This window comes from Myodes glareolus, chromosome X, assembly GCF_982192425.1.
Source record: "Myodes glareolus chromosome X, mMyoGla1.1, whole genome shotgun sequence".
Taxonomy (NCBI): domain Eukaryota; kingdom Metazoa; phylum Chordata; class Mammalia; order Rodentia; family Cricetidae; genus Myodes; species Myodes glareolus.
Genome location: NC_142053.1, coordinates 45490186 through 45505224, shown reverse-complemented (window position 1 = coordinate 45505224; position 15039 = coordinate 45490186). Strand labels below are relative to the sequence as shown.

General features: G+C 44.5%; 1 protein-coding gene across 9 annotated transcripts in view; it reads left to right on the top strand.

The window, feature by feature from the left end:
- The window catches only part of Tmem164 (transmembrane protein 164), a 210899-nt gene that overhangs the window by 14331 nt on the left and 181529 nt on the right, over positions 1-15039 (top strand). For 3 of the 9 annotated variants that reach the window (XM_087902952.1, XM_087902951.1, XM_087902950.1), the window contains exons 3-5: positions 12756-12833; positions 12949-12981; positions 14267-14341. The exons of 4 other annotated variants lie outside the window; for them this stretch is intronic. In XM_087902952.1, the coding sequence (XP_087759078.1) occupies positions 12756-12833; positions 12949-12981; positions 14267-14341 (186 nt within the window). The remainder of the gene's footprint in view (positions 1-12755; positions 12834-12948; positions 12982-14266; positions 14342-15039) is intronic. 2 more of the 9 variants (XM_087902953.1, XM_087902954.1) reach the window with 2 other exon arrangements.

Below are 15039 nucleotides of genomic sequence, written 5' to 3'. Positions count from 1 at the left end.
AGTGCAAACACTGGCCTGCGGCAGATGCTCAGGTGTGTAGAAGAAGATCATCTGGAGGAGAAAGGAAGCGTGAGCCTGTTGTGCCACCTGAGCGCCTTGCGCCTCCCTATCCCCAACACGAGTCAGCAGAGCTGTGTCACCTTGGGGTCTCTTTTGCCTGTGAGTGGAATGGCCTTTGCCAGTTCACCAGCTGTGTTTGCAGAAAAACTCGAGCTGACTGTGCTCTGGCTGTTGCTAGCAAAGAGACATTTCATTCAGGTGCTGATTAAATAAGGCACCGAGCCAGATTGCACATTAAGGCCCTTAACTGTGGCCCTGGGAGCTCTGAGTAAACATTTATTAGATGTTCTGGGCACAGCAGTAGCCGAGTACCGTGCTGAGGCGTTATCTTCAGAAATCAGGTTGAAGGAAATGGGAGCTAAGAGACACTTCTAGAAAGAGATGGATCTTCTTTTCCTAGAGTCACCAGACCCAAATTGCTGGCATGGACACCGAAGGACTAGAGAGGTTTCCTCATTGACAATAACCTGCCGACACGTCGGGATTGGGACCTTGCAGGCTTCCTAGCTTGAGTAGGGCGATAAAAGTATCATCTCCTTGGCCTAATGTAAGTCGGGCCTAGTGAAGAGAGAGAGCTTTTGATTTCTTCTGTTCCCTAGGTTTGGCTTTGAGTTCCATTACCATGTGACCTTAGGCATGCTATATAACTACTCATCTCAGTTTCACTCATCTGTAAAATAGGAGAACTAATAGCACTCACCAGGCAGGGTTGTTGTGAGAAGTAAATAAAAGCATTTCAATCAAGAATTGAGCAGAAGTCTTGGCTCACTGTGAGCAAGCAACGGACGTTAACTTGTCCTGGCAGTCATTGTGGTACTGTGTATTTCAAGGCAGGGGTGGCATATGGTGGGAATGTGGGCTGAGGTGTTGTAGTCTTGAGTTCAAATCTTTGTAGCTATGTAACCCTGGGTAGCTGAACCCATGTTTCCATATTTGTGAAATGAGATGATCACATATAAATATATACCAGGGTCGTGTAAAGACTGAGAAACTCTTTATGATAGTACATGGTGTGCACACAGTGTGCAGTCAGTATCTCAGCTGTGATAGTGATGGTGAGGGTGACAACAGTCACTCCTGCTACTGTCACCCCAACTACCATGATGACATCTGAAATGAGAGGTGTCTTCAGGATTAGCGTTATAACTGTTGCTGTTTTCAGCTTGGGTGCCTGATGGTAGAGATTTGATACTGGATTTATGATTTTTGTTAATGAAAGCTCCCCTGGAACCTTTGTGTCAGGCATGAAGTGGGCAGAAATTCTGGTTATCATGAAGCTGGTGCCTGGCTGGTAATGGTTGTGGGCATTATGAAGGTTACTTGAGGTTAACCAGCCCTTTGGAGGAATGGGGGGCAGGGGTGGCTGTGGTGGCTTATTCCTGCTCAGTATCAGTAGGCTGACTCCATGGTGCACACTGTCTTGAGATTGGTAGCCTAGGAAACCAGTGAGTAGATGAGCAAAAGTATGAAAGGAGTGGTTTTCAGTGGGTGGGGTGGATAGAGAGAGGTGAATGGGTTTCATTTTTGAATTTTTCTTAATGTCTTTTGATTGAGGGAATTGTTCGTGGAGAATGAACCACTCACAGGCATTAGAGAAGGGCAGGTTTATTATTTTTCACTTTTATTTGTTGCCAAGCTTGGGTATAGAAGAATCCCAGGCCCTGTGCATGCTGGACAAAATAGTCTACCACTGAGCTACATAGGTACCCAGGCCCAGAAGAACAGATTATAAAGCAGGCCAGTGTCTTAGGTGAAAGGCCAGCACAGTGTGGTAGAAAGGGTGCTGGTAGGGGATCAGACTCCTGAGGCCTTTACTTACGATATCAGCAAATCGAACAAGACAAAACAGCAGTACCACCAACAAATCACAATACCATCTGCCATCCTAGTGTTTGGTAAACCTCTCCTTTCAAGAACTACCGCTGTTTTAAAAGAGACTATGCTCTGGAGTCAGAGCCTCCACTTGAGGGAGAACCATTTTAAATGCGGTTTCCAGGCCTTACCTCTTTGTCATATGACTTTATAGCCATGGGTTAGGTGGGTGCCTCACCCCCACCTTGGAAGATCCTTGGGTGCATTCACAAGCATTGGTGGGTAAATAGGCAGTTCTTTAGTTGAAGACTGGGGAGGCAGGCTAAGGTGTTCTCCTGCAGTGGTCCTGGTTCCCTGGGAGGGCTGTTTGAAGGGCACATCTGTAGCAAGCAGCAACCCAAGGGAAGCTTTTCCAGACTCACCCACCATTCTGAGACCTAGGAAAGTTTGCAGTAAAGGATTCTGTTCATCTCACTACTTCCTTCTTAACTGTTTGCGTTTGTTAAGGGTTTTCTTTATTGAAGCTTCAGGCACTGAGTGTGTGCACGCCTGTCCCTGCACTTTATTCTCTACCCTTCAGGAATGTTGTTGAGGCCCCTGTGCACAAGTGCCTCATTATCTTGAATATTTTCACACTGGGCCCCCTGGGCTGCCAGCTGATGCTTCTCCCCACCTCTCCCCCGGGTATTTCTCCTTCCCAGCCATGAGCAATATGGGCACCTGGGAGGAAAATGACTCATTTTACCTGTGGGTCTCCACTCTGTGTGACTGCCCCAGCCAGCTCACCTAAGAACAATCACGTGTGGCCTGTGAGCTCACACCAGCCAAGGTCAAGTGTTCTTTTTTGCTTGTGGGATTTTTTTTTTTCTTTTTGGCCAGTAAGTGAAGAAAAGAGATTGACCTCCAGTCCCGTGGCTGTCCTCCCTGGAAAGGCCTCTTAGGAGAGAAGGATTGTCTTGGGCCAAGGTTAGGGGTGACCTAGTATTGGCCAAGGTTGAGTTGGGTTTGCAAAGAATGTGAAGGCCGCTGTGTTCCTGGGTCTCCTGACCAGCTCATTCTTGTTTGGCCATGTTTCATTTCACAGCTAGCGCTGTGTTTGCTCAGATGGATGCATGTGGACAGCAGGCTTGAATCAGCGTCCCAGATTTCTTACTCCCTGCTTTTGGTCTTTCCTGAAAAACAATTTGCAAAGTACATTGTGGTCCACACCTGTTTTTATTATTACTTTTTAAAAATCCTCTTTTTTCACAGCCCCTTTGCTGTAACCTGGGATTAAGTCCTGAATACTGCTAGTTTCATTGATAATAGAACTTCAAAACTAACTCAGAAAGAAATATAAAGAACATTTTATTAGCATTTTAGAGAAAAACAACAGGCCAGCCAAGTTGTAGATCCTGGCAGCTGCCTGGAGGAGAAAGATGGGTAAGAGGAAGGAAAGCTATGTTTTTGAGCTGGATGTCAGTTTGCAAGTAGCTACATGGGCAGGGAGGGGGAGCATCAGAGAAAGAATGAAAACACTTGCTGTCAGGACAAGCACATGTAGGACTTACCTTTTATTTTCATTTTGCTTTTCGAGACAGCATTGGGTGTCCTGAAACTTGCTCTGTAGACCAGGCTGGCCTCGAACTCAGAGATCCATCTGCCTCTGCTTCCTGAATTTGGGATTAAAGGTGTGAACCACCACCACCTGGTGTAGGATTTATTTAAGTTTCTATTGTATATACGTAGGATTTTAATTGCTATCCAAAGAAGGAATTAAAAGGAGGGAAGCAAAACATTATGCTTTTTGAATTAGAAATCAGAAAAGCAGGGCAGGCTTAGCAGCAAGTGCCTTGTGGAAGAAGCTTCTGGGACGTGTAAGTACACTGTCTTATTAAAAGAGGGTAATTAGTCCTCCTATCTCCTTAGCCATGTGCTCAACTTTTCTGATGTGGCCTCCTAGCACAGAGGCAGGCGCAAGTGGGTTAATGACTGAGGGCAGGGAGGGTGGCAGTAGCATGTTTTGTGATGCTGTGACCTTTTGGGCAGTCTAGAACATTGTGTCTACCCCAAGCCAGAGACAGAGCTCAGATCTCATTCTCTTAACTCAAAATCCTGTACTTGAAGGAGAGATGTCGGGAGGAGGTCCTTGAATGGCCAGCCTCCGCAGAGCTCTGCTGCCTCTGCCTTCCTTTCGTATGACTTTGTGGATCCTCAGGAGGAGTAATTGTGATGGTTCCCTTTCTTAAAATTGGCATGTTGCTGGAGAAATGAGGGCGGGATCCAAGGCTGGGCATGACTGGGAGGATCCATCCTCCATGACCCCCCCCCCAGTCTGATGGTCCTCTGACTATATCTCTTTCTTCCACATTCTTTGTGTCTTCCCTTATCAACGTGTTTCTCATTTTCTTGTCATGTACTTTAAGCATAGCTGGCTGCCAGTTCTGGGATTATAGGTGTATACAGCAGTGTAACTGGCATGATTGCCCTACAGAAACTCTTCTTGCCTTTTGACTCTTCTGCAGACCTTTAAACGACTATAAACCAGAAACAGGGTCTGAGGGGCAAAGAAGTGTGAGATTTCAGAGGAGGAGCTCATGGTAATTTTTTTTATTATCTTACACACTCCTGGAAAAATCGACAGTAATAATAATACTTGTGACTTTGTGTTTTAAGACAAGGCGTTTGTCTTTTTATGTAGTTCAGGTTGTCCGAGAACTTAGGAGACTTTCTGCCTCCGTTTCTGAGGTTCAGGATTAGAGGTGTGCACCACTATGCCCCATACCAATTTGTAACATTTTTGAACACTCATTAGATATGCTGCAGGCTTGGGGCTAAGACTACTTACTGCTCATGTGTTACTTTATTTGCACCCTTCCACAAAGGTCACTTTGGAGTTCGCTACTTTTTTTACTTCTAATTCATCTCCCTGTTTGTTGATTTGCAGACCCAGGATATTCTAGCAACACGGTCTTTGATTGTTGAATCAGCTGAGTGATGGGGAGAAGAGCTAAAAACAAAACAAAACCCTCAGAGATTAGCTCAGAGGTGTCTATCCTCTCTCATTTTCTACTTTCTTCCTTTCTTTTGTTTCCCTCCTTCCCTCCCTCCCTCTCTTCCTCCCTTCCTCCCTCCCTCCTTCTCACCCTCCTTCCTTCCCTTCCTTCCTTTCTCTCTCAGGGTTTCTCTGTAACCTCCCTGGCTGTCCTAGAACTCAGTTTGTAGACCAGGTTGGTCTCGAACTCACAGAGATCTGCCTGCCTCTGTCTCCGGAGTGCTAAGATTAAAGGCATGTGCCACCACACCTGGCATCTTCCCTCATTTTCCAGATGAGCAAACAAACTCAGAGAGGTGGAATGACTCCCCAAAGTTGTGGCAGTAGGGTAGGTCAGAGAGTGAGGTCAAAATTAGTGTATGAAGAACTCCTTTATCTGTGAGAAGGATTGAGAACCTCTTCATCAAGATCAACATGTTAATAGCATGTGCAAAATGAAAAACCTGAGCTATGCAAATGTGTAGCTACACCAGTTGCCAGTGTGTTCAGTAGGGATGCCCTTGAGCTTTCTCCCAGTTCTGCTCCCTTCTCTCTTATTCAAATGTCATTCTATTGTCATCCACTTATCTCTGTCTGTATTTTGGGACAACAGAACCTAAGGACTCTCAGCAGATGTCCAATGTCACAGATTTGCGTGTCTACCTATGGCAGAGTTGCCCAGCTTAAATGGGAGCGGTGCTGGATTGTCTCTGAATTCCCAGCTGGATTGTCTCTGAATTCCCAACTTAGTTTCATATTGTGATCCCACGTGTGGCCTCCTTCCACCTCGAACTGTTGCAGCATACAGTAGAACTAGAAACTTTTTCCTGTGGCACGTGGGATTAAACTCGAGACTTTTGTACACGCTGGCACTTTACCCCTAAGCTACATCCCTAGCCCCAGGAGTCTTGTGAAGTTTGAACGTTGCTGTTCATAGCAGTTCTCAAAATGAGATCCTTTGGATCTGTCTGTGCATCTACTTGGTACAGTGATTTCCTTTGCTGTTGGCCTTTCCCCCCATTGCCTTTGCTTCTCCACAGGAGAGCCTGATCTTGCTGCTTGCTCGTCACAGGCAGGTGGCACAGGGAGCTGTGTGAGCACGTGAGCCTGTGTGTAGAGCCAGCGTGACCTGACTCCAGATGCTGTTTGCTTACACTCATTGCATACGCAGCTGTGGCTGGAAAGAGGCCATTGCCTCCTCCATGAAAGAGACTGGCATCTGAGATTCTCATCTGAGATGAGAATCGAAAGGTTAGCAGCTTTGTCAAGCTTAAGCAACAGTGGTCAAAGAAGAAAAAGGCCAAGATGATCTGCTCACCTACTGGATTTGAACAATTCGCAGTAATAGAAAGTGTACTGGGTTTAGTACAGGGTAGACCTGCGTCCTGATTTTAGCTTTGTTACTGACTGCTTGACAACACCGAGTTGTTTGGGATTGTCAAGTAGCCTGTCTGTGCTTCAGTCATAAGAATAAGACATATGGTGGCTAGTTAAATAAAATATACAGGCCCCAGAGCCGGTCTAGCTGGCTTCAAATCCCAGCACGGCTGCTTGCTTGGCTAAGTTTGTTGACATTTCTGGGCCTGGTTTATTTTGGTTTCTTTTTTCTTTAGGTTTCCAAAGCTATCCTTTTCTCCTGTTTGTTGGTCCCTTGGGGCTAGAGTTACAGTCAGTTATGAGCTGTCAGTCATGTAGGTGCTGGGAGTCAAACCCTGGTCCCCAGGGAGAACAGTCAGTGTTTTTAACCCTTGAGCCATCTTAAGAAGTTCTTATAAGAATTAAATACGGACTGCTAGGGAAGTGTTTGGAGTGGTCATGCATGACAAATGTTCAGTGGTATGAACTGTTGTTTGGAAGGGATGGATGACCTCTGCCCTTTGTGCACTGTCTTGTAAACAAAATGCCAAGCAAGAGGAATCACCCTTTGTCAACAAACAAACAAATGTAAGTGTTTCATTAACATATAGAATGATCAGGATGAAGGGGGTGGCAAATGTAGCAATTAGTTAACCTGGGTCACTAGATGAACTGTGATGGCAGGAACTAAGGCACATTCTGGGAAGAGTATCCTAACAGTACATGCTTTTCTTTCCAACTCTTCCAGCCACTTGATTAGAGATCAAGTGTGACTTTAAAGACCCCCTGAGGACACTGGGAAAGCAGAAGCAGGGTCAGCATTGCCTGACGGCTCCAGCATTTATACAGCTACTGACAACTCTTTTTTTCTTTAGTCTTTTTCGTTTTGTCTTTCATCCATCTCTTCTCTTATCCCTCTGTCCTAGTTCATCTAATTAGTCATTATATTTATCTTCATCACTGCCGTCATCTCTATCCGGTTTCTTCTTGCAGCAGTCTACTGATGAATAGTACCTGCTTCAAGTATCTTTCCTGCTCTGTCTACTGCTCCAGCTGGAGTGATAGATCTTGAAACAACCATCATCCGCTCTCAGTTGTCTTTCTGTGGGGATGGCAGACAAAGAGGAGGTGAATGTACTTTCTGGTGTTCTTGGCTGACGATGCTAATCAGCCATAAGCATGTTTCTTAGGGAGTATCTGTTCAGGTTCAAAATGTTTTTAGAGTAATTTTCTAGTCAGCCACTTAACAAATCAGTCAGAGGTGGCACACAGACAGGCTCGGTGGATGCGCGAGTCCCCTAGGGAATCATACTCCTGAGCTCCATACGTTCAAAGTAAGGATCGGCTGTGATTTTGCTCCCAGCCCTTTCAATTTTGTTTTTTATTTGTGCTTTCAGATTGAGTCATGCACGCTGTGTCCTTCCATGCTTTCCTGAGTTTATACTTTGTTCATGCTGCACCTTCAATGAGATATACTCGTTTCTTCCTATTGAAATAACTGCTAGTCATCATTCAAGACCTGGGCCAGACAGTCACCATGAAGCTGTCTCGGCTTCCAAGCCCGATTTAATGATTCTCGTCTATTTTAGCATGTTATTTTGCCCTATGTTATGTAACTGTTTATGTTATGTCCCTTCCTCAGAGTTTATGTCCCTTAAATGTGAGGTGAAGTTAATTTTTCTGTTACAAATTCTGGTGCACCCTAGGTAACCCCCTCTTCTTCCCTCCCTCTCTTCCTCCACCTCCAGACAGGCTTCAAACTGTAAGGCCCTATGGGTGGCCTTGAACATTTGATCTTCCCGCTTCTGTCTCTGAGTGGTGGGTTTCCAGGCCTTTGGGGATCATAGCCCTGTGTGAGCATACTGAGTTTGTGTGATGCTGGGGGCTTGGCACCTTCCAAGCACTGTCTATCAGTTGTCCTGTATCCCTGGCTCCTTCCTGTTTCCATTGAAATTTGTTTTTGAGTTAATTGAGTTTTGTTCCTTCCCTTTGCTTTTCAAATGAAGAGATGGGCTTAGAGAAAAAGGTCATGAGTACATTTTGGGGTTTGTTTAAATTTCAGATGTTTGAGACATTCAGACCTTTGAGGCTGGAATATTCCCTAGGCAACTGAGGTGTGGTGAGGACTAGAAATGTCAGTTAAGGCGGCATTTGCCTCAAGAATATAAAGGAAGAAAAGACAAGGTACATCCTTGAAGCTCAAATGAAAGTGGAAGAATATTCTAGGGAATGTTTCCTTTTAGGGACAGAAAGATGGTTCAGCAAAGCAGCAACCATATTGGAAATGGAAAGACACCCAGGGAAGTGGGGTGATTGATACCCAGGAGTGGCAAGAGTTTCAGCAAAGGGGCTGATCCTCTGCCAAGCAATGCTGAGACGGAGGCCCAGAAGGACTCAAGAAAAGGCTTGTCCTCTGTTGCCAACCACTCCACCCACCTCTAAATATTTACCCTATAAATGTTAATGTGTGAAGACCTTTGTGTGTGTGGCTCTTTATGGCAGTTGGTAAACAGAGAGCATTGGGAATGCATCCATCAGTAGGCGAATGGTAAATCAGGTCAGTGAATAGTGTGTGGCTTTCAAAGGAGGCTTCTGTAACCACTTTGAAAGCTGCTCACTGTACATTATTAAAACGAAAAGGAAAGTAGCAGAACGATATGCATGAGAGAAAACCCCTTTTTAGGTGCATTTCCTAATGAGCACACTCTTAAAAAGTCTGGAAGAACATATCCCAAAGAGTGCTTATTCCTGAGTGGTTGGGGGAAGGGACCCACTCTAAACTTTTATTTGCTACCATCCTATGTTGTGTGTATTTGCTGTGAGCTCAGATTTTCAACAGTAATTAGGAAAAATGTTTAGGCTTACGGGAGTAGCTCAGTGGTAGGACATTTGCCGAGCATGTGTCAGGCCCTGGGCTCTATCCCTAGCAAAATAAAAAATAACGAGAACAATGACGCATGCAAAATATTTAAAGGAGCGAAGGATGCTGGGGGGTAGCTCAGTGGTGGAACACATGTTTCACATGCATGAAGCCATTTGAGGATCTATCACTAAGGCCTGAAAAAATAGGGCTAAAGAAAGGAGGTGATTGGTAGCTTGAGGGCATGGTCATCATAAAAGATCCAATGGAAGAAAGATTTGGCAACTGAGGAAACATCCAGTATATGGGAGGCTGTGCCACAGGTGCCTTGCTGCCTGGGTGGTACCAGGGCTGGTGATAGTGGAAGATGACTCCCCAAACCAAGCAGTTACTCAGTGTCGGGAAGTTGAGCCAAGAGATTTGTAGAAGAGTAGATAAGTTCCCTCTAGAGGCAAGCAGGGACTGAAGAAGATAGAATTGAAAAAGTAATTGTGTGTGTGTGTGTGTATGTGTATATGTGTGTGCGTCTTGTGAGAGAGACAGAGACAAACAGATCCACCCCCCCTACACACAGACAGACAGACAGACTGACTGACTTGGTGCTGTGAGATATATAGATATACAGACTGACTTGGTGCTCTGAGGTAGACAGACAGACTGTCTGACTTGGTGCTCTGAGGTAGACAGACTGACTGACTTGGTGCTCTGAGGTAGACAAGATCCTGTAGCACCCACCATTGTGTGGAAGTGTCAGCATGAAACAGGATAGAGGAGATGAGAAGGGGATATATGAAATACCAGTTTAAGGAGTATAGAAGCTTCCAGAAAATGAAGAGCTCTCACTCAGGACAGTTGAGTAACTGATATATCTTCCCTCCTTTCCTCCCTCCCTCCTTTCTGAGACATGGTCTCTTTGTAGCCCTGGCTATCCTGGAACTCACCTTTTAGGGCAGTCTGGCTTCAGATGCACAGAGATCTGCCTGTCAGCGACCCCAAAATGTTGGCATTAAAAGTGTGTACTACCATGTCTGGCTTTCTACCCTGTTCTTAAATGTATCTGGGCTGAGGCCTGAATATAGGCATCTTTTAAAGTTCCTCACATGATTCCGGTCAGCAGACAGGATTAATGGGTTAAATTCAGAGCCTAAACTGGGACATTTGTGTCTGTGTGTTGAATAATCTATCTCAACACTGGTGTTTTCTCCTCTGCATTCCCAAAGCCGTTGGGCTCCACTGTTAGTCTAAGTGGTTCCTCTCATTGTGTGAGCTCTGCCTCTGTCTTGAGTGAGGTCAGACCTATGATGTCCTTCAAGAGTTCTTCCATAATAGTCATTGCCTTTGTGGGGCCTAGCAATGAGCTACATTAACTGTGACTCACCCTGAATCATACAACTTGTAGGATGGGTGGGGTACCAGCGCTCAGGCCCGGATTTGCTCCGTACTGGGGAAACGAGCAAAATCTGTGCTACCTAGCTGTTCAATCACTGTCACATAATGTGACAAGGAACTTTGTTTTCTTTTGCAATGCTTCTTTGTATTAAAAGCCCAGGGGTGGTAAAAAAAAAATCTGCCATATTCAAAAAGTCCGGTGGGAGAGAGGTTTGAGGAGACCTGTTTGGCATGCAAAAAGCTTCTTATATGCTAAGTACTGTGTGGTGAATCTACATCATTTAACAGTTATTAAGCAATTACTCGGGGCCCAGCATGGGAAGTGGGAGAAGCCACGGTGCTTGCTTCTGCCTCCAGGGAATTTATTGTCAAGGCTCATTTGTAGTCATTACTGCATTTTTAGGTGGCAGGTTCATACTGAATTCTTGTCCAGAAAATGGGAGAGGTAGGGGAGGGCTGAGTTCCTGTAGTTCATGACCTTTGTTTTACAGATGGGCAAAGAAGCTCAGAGAGGAAGCTACTTGCCCAAGGCCACACCACTTGGGAGTAGCAGAGTCATGACTGGTCTCTCAGGCCACCACCCTTTGAGGTTATATGACACTTTGTCTCATTTGGAGGATGAGTGAACCTAATGTCCCATCTTAAAAGTTTAATGAGAATTCCATTTTGTGCTTTATGCTTCCAGGCTTCCTTGTGTTTTGGGGGCGGGAGAGAAGGACTGAAATTTCTTTCTTTGTATGCCTGTGTCTGGTTTTTACCAGTTTTAGATATGTGTATAATGAGAGGCCTTTTCACCTTTCGCTCCCCGTGATCATCCCTGCTCCTCTCCGCCTAAAACCCATCTTCTTCCCAATATGTCGTTCACCTACTTTCATGGCTTTCTGTGTGTGACCCACTGAGTTTAATTAGAGCTCCCTGCGCGAGTGTGGGTGGGATGTTATTTACTGGAGCATGAGCAAGTCTGCTTCTATCACTGAAGAAAATGACACCCCTCCCCAGGCAACCATTTTTCTCTCTCTTTCTCTTTTTGTTTTTTTTGAGACAGGATTTTTCTCTGTTTAACAACCCTGGCTGTCCTGGAACTTGCTCCATAAACCAGACTGGCCTCAAACTCAGAGACCTCCCTGCCTCTGCCTCCCTAGTGCCTGGCTAGCCATCTCATTTCTTAAGACCTTGCCCAGAAGATAGCACTGCCTTATCAAAGACTAAGTATGGCTGCTTTCTCCTTAACTAGAGTAGCTGGGACTCTCGTTTCTTAGAGTTCGTTTCGATTGCTTCTAAGGCTCTTTCCCAGGCCTGGTGTGTTTCTGATCCCTCTTGGCCCCAGTTCCTTTTTTTCTATAGTTTCCTTTTGTGAAAAGTACCTAGGAGACTGGAGGTGTCTGGTTTTCTATGGGCCCAAGAATGAATGCAATGGTATCAGCTAGAATCATCAGGTTTTTTTTTTTTTTTTTTTTTTTTTGTTTTGAGGTCCTTATTCCTTGTTGGTCAGAAGTTCAGACCCAAGTTTGGGGTTTTCTTGGATTAGGCTGGTGTAATCTGAAGTTGATAGGATGGACTTGAACTTCCTGAGTCGTCTTCTCACACAGAATGCTGAGGAGGTGGTAGTCCTGACTGACATTTGGTGAATAATACCATGTGCCAGGTAGGCTTCTTGAGGAATGCACAGATACATGAATTGGCCTTTCCAGGTTACATACAAAAAAGTAAAGTCCCCATTGGTTAAACAGTGTGTCTGAAGTCACACAGGGAGGAAGTGGCCGAACTGGTATGAATAGTTAAAATCTGGTTGATCCCAAAGCTAATGTGGTTAAATAGAGGTTGACTATTTCATCTGTACAATTCTTGGGAAAAGAAGTAGTTGAGATTTCAGAGGTTTTCAGATTCTGGATTCCTTGCATATGCTTTACTGCCAGATCATGTAAGCACACAAAAAAATTTTGGACTTTGTACTTTTTTTCTTTTTTGATTTGCTTTTGGGAAAAACACTTTCTTTTCAAGACAAGGTTTCTCTGTAGTTTTGGAGCCTGTTCTGGAACTAGCTCTTGTAGACCAGGCTGGCCTCAAACTCAGAGATCTGCCTGCCTCTGCCTCCTGAGTGCTGGGATTAAAGGTGTGCGCCACCACCGCCTGTCTTTGGTTTACTTTTTGGTTACGGTTGGTCTATATGTGCTAAAGTAAGAGAACCTACCATTAAAGGACCTCCGCAGTTAGATTTTTGTATCTGTGGTGAGCCTGTTGACAATTTTCTGTAAGCTTTTTTAGAGAACTTGTCAGAAGACATCTGTTCTGTACTGGGGGACCAACTGTTTGAGGAGACCTACCCATCACCTGCTGTGTCGCGTAAGTCACTTCCCTTCCTTGAGACTCAGTTTCTTTATCTGTGGGAGAGTTGGAGCAGGCAATATTGACATAGTCAATATGTGATGACATCAGGACACTTCTTGCTTTTTCGTAGAATCGAAAAACTGAACCGGATGGGGGACCAAATGTAAGAATGGGGAAGAATGTAATGATACATTCTGGATGGTGGAGTTGCATGGCTTCAGCATGCTCAGCCAGTTACACATGCTTTGGTTTTCCAGTGGGCTTTTTATATCGAAATGGATTTTTTTTGCTGTTAGTCCCACGTCAGGAAGTGTTTTCTTAAAGTGGCTGTTGTTGCTTAATTTCAGGGCCATGATCTCTAAAGAGATAGTTATAAACATCAAATAAAGGCTGAAAGTTAACAGGGGACTTAAATATGTATGAGATACTCCTATTTTATTACTCTATGTTAGAATTACAAGGATGTGTGTTCTATTTTGCATGAGAGCTTTGCTTCAAGAAGAGAATAGTCTAAACAATGGCTCATGTACATGTTTACTATCTCTCTGCAAACTACATAACTAGTTCTAGTGTAATTTTCTTTTTTCTTGTCTATTTTCTCTTAAATATCACTAAGGCTAATAATCTGTAAAACCCCAACACTCCATTTAGAAGAATGATAGTTTTGATTTTTTTTTCTCATTTGAGACATGGTCTCACAGAATACAGGATGGCCTTGAACTTGTTATATAGCCGAGGATGGTAGTGAACTCCACATCCTCCTTGTCTCTACTTCCCGAGTGCTGGGATTACAGGCATGTTCCAGGGTTATGTGGTAAAAGGTGTAGAATTCAGGGTTTCCTGCATACTAGGCAAGAACTCCATAATTAAGCTTCATCCCTAGTCCTAAAGCTTTGATTTAAAGAAAAAAATATTACTATGGGGGTTGTGTGTGAGGGGGGTGTTCTTATGCCCATAAGTCTTGGTTTTTTTTTAAAATTGGGCTTGATAGAAATTTAGAACATGTATAACAAAGGATTGGTTTAAGAGGTGTCGGCATTGCAGGGAGGCTGGGCACTTTCTCCTTCTTTGCTGCCTTATACACATCTTTAGACTTTCTCTGTCCCACTAGTTCTCAGAGAATGGCAAGGAGACTTGTTAATTATGAAAGCTTGGCCTATAGCTCTGGCTTGTTTCTAACTAGTGCTTATAATTGAACTTAACCCATTTGTATTAATCTACGTGTTGCCATGTGTCTTGTGGCTTTTACCCCTCCTCCTGCATGTCCTGCTTTCTCTGTGTCAGGCTGGTGACTCCCCTTTTCTTCCCAGAGCTCTCCGTCTGGAAGTCCCTCCTATAACTCTTGCCTAGTCATTTGCCGTTTAGCTTTTTATTAAACCTCTCGCGGTGACATATCTTTACACAGTGTAATCAGATATCTCGCAACATTCAGGCTTTTTTTTTATAAGGTCAAATGGTTTATGTATTGTATGGAGAAGGAACACCGTCTTCTACCAGGGGACCAGGCATGGAAGACCAAACAGGTAGGTTCCGATGAAGTACGTCCTGGCACATACTGCAAGTCTATCTACTGCATCAGGTTATTTGAGATTTCAGTCAATGGTTCTTTTTCTTTTAAAGGTCTTCTTATTATGTCTGTAAGTGGGTAAGTGCACATGAGTGGAGGCACCTGTGGAGTCCAGAAGAGGGCACTGGATCCCTGGAGCTAGAGAAACAGATGGTTATGAGCCTCCTGACAATGGGTGCAAGGAATCAAATTTGGATCTTCTAGAAGAGCAGCACATACTCTCAATAGCTTGAGTCTGTTCCTCCCCCCCAAGAGTTACTCTTTCTAAGGCCCTGAGGGTAGGTACTGTGTGATATGTATTAGAAGTGCACCACAGCCCTGGCTTATGGAGTCAGTAGCCTCACCTTTCCTCTGACAACCCAGGGATTGCCCCTGACTTCCGTCTCAGTGGGGGTGAGATAAGCCTTTTCTTTGGATAATGAAGGGTATCCACCAGGAAGTCTGGATTTCATTTTCCTAGGAAACTTGAAGTTGTTGACTTTTACTGCCAGTTAAAGAGCTGGTAAGATTAGGGCAGAAATCTCCAGAGAGAGGGTGTGTTCTTCTGCTAATTACTCTATAGACAGTAGGGTGTGTGGGTAATGAGCTGTATGCTGGGTGTGGGAGCTCAGTGCCCACCCTTTGGGAAAACACAGACAAGTTTCACTGACTCTT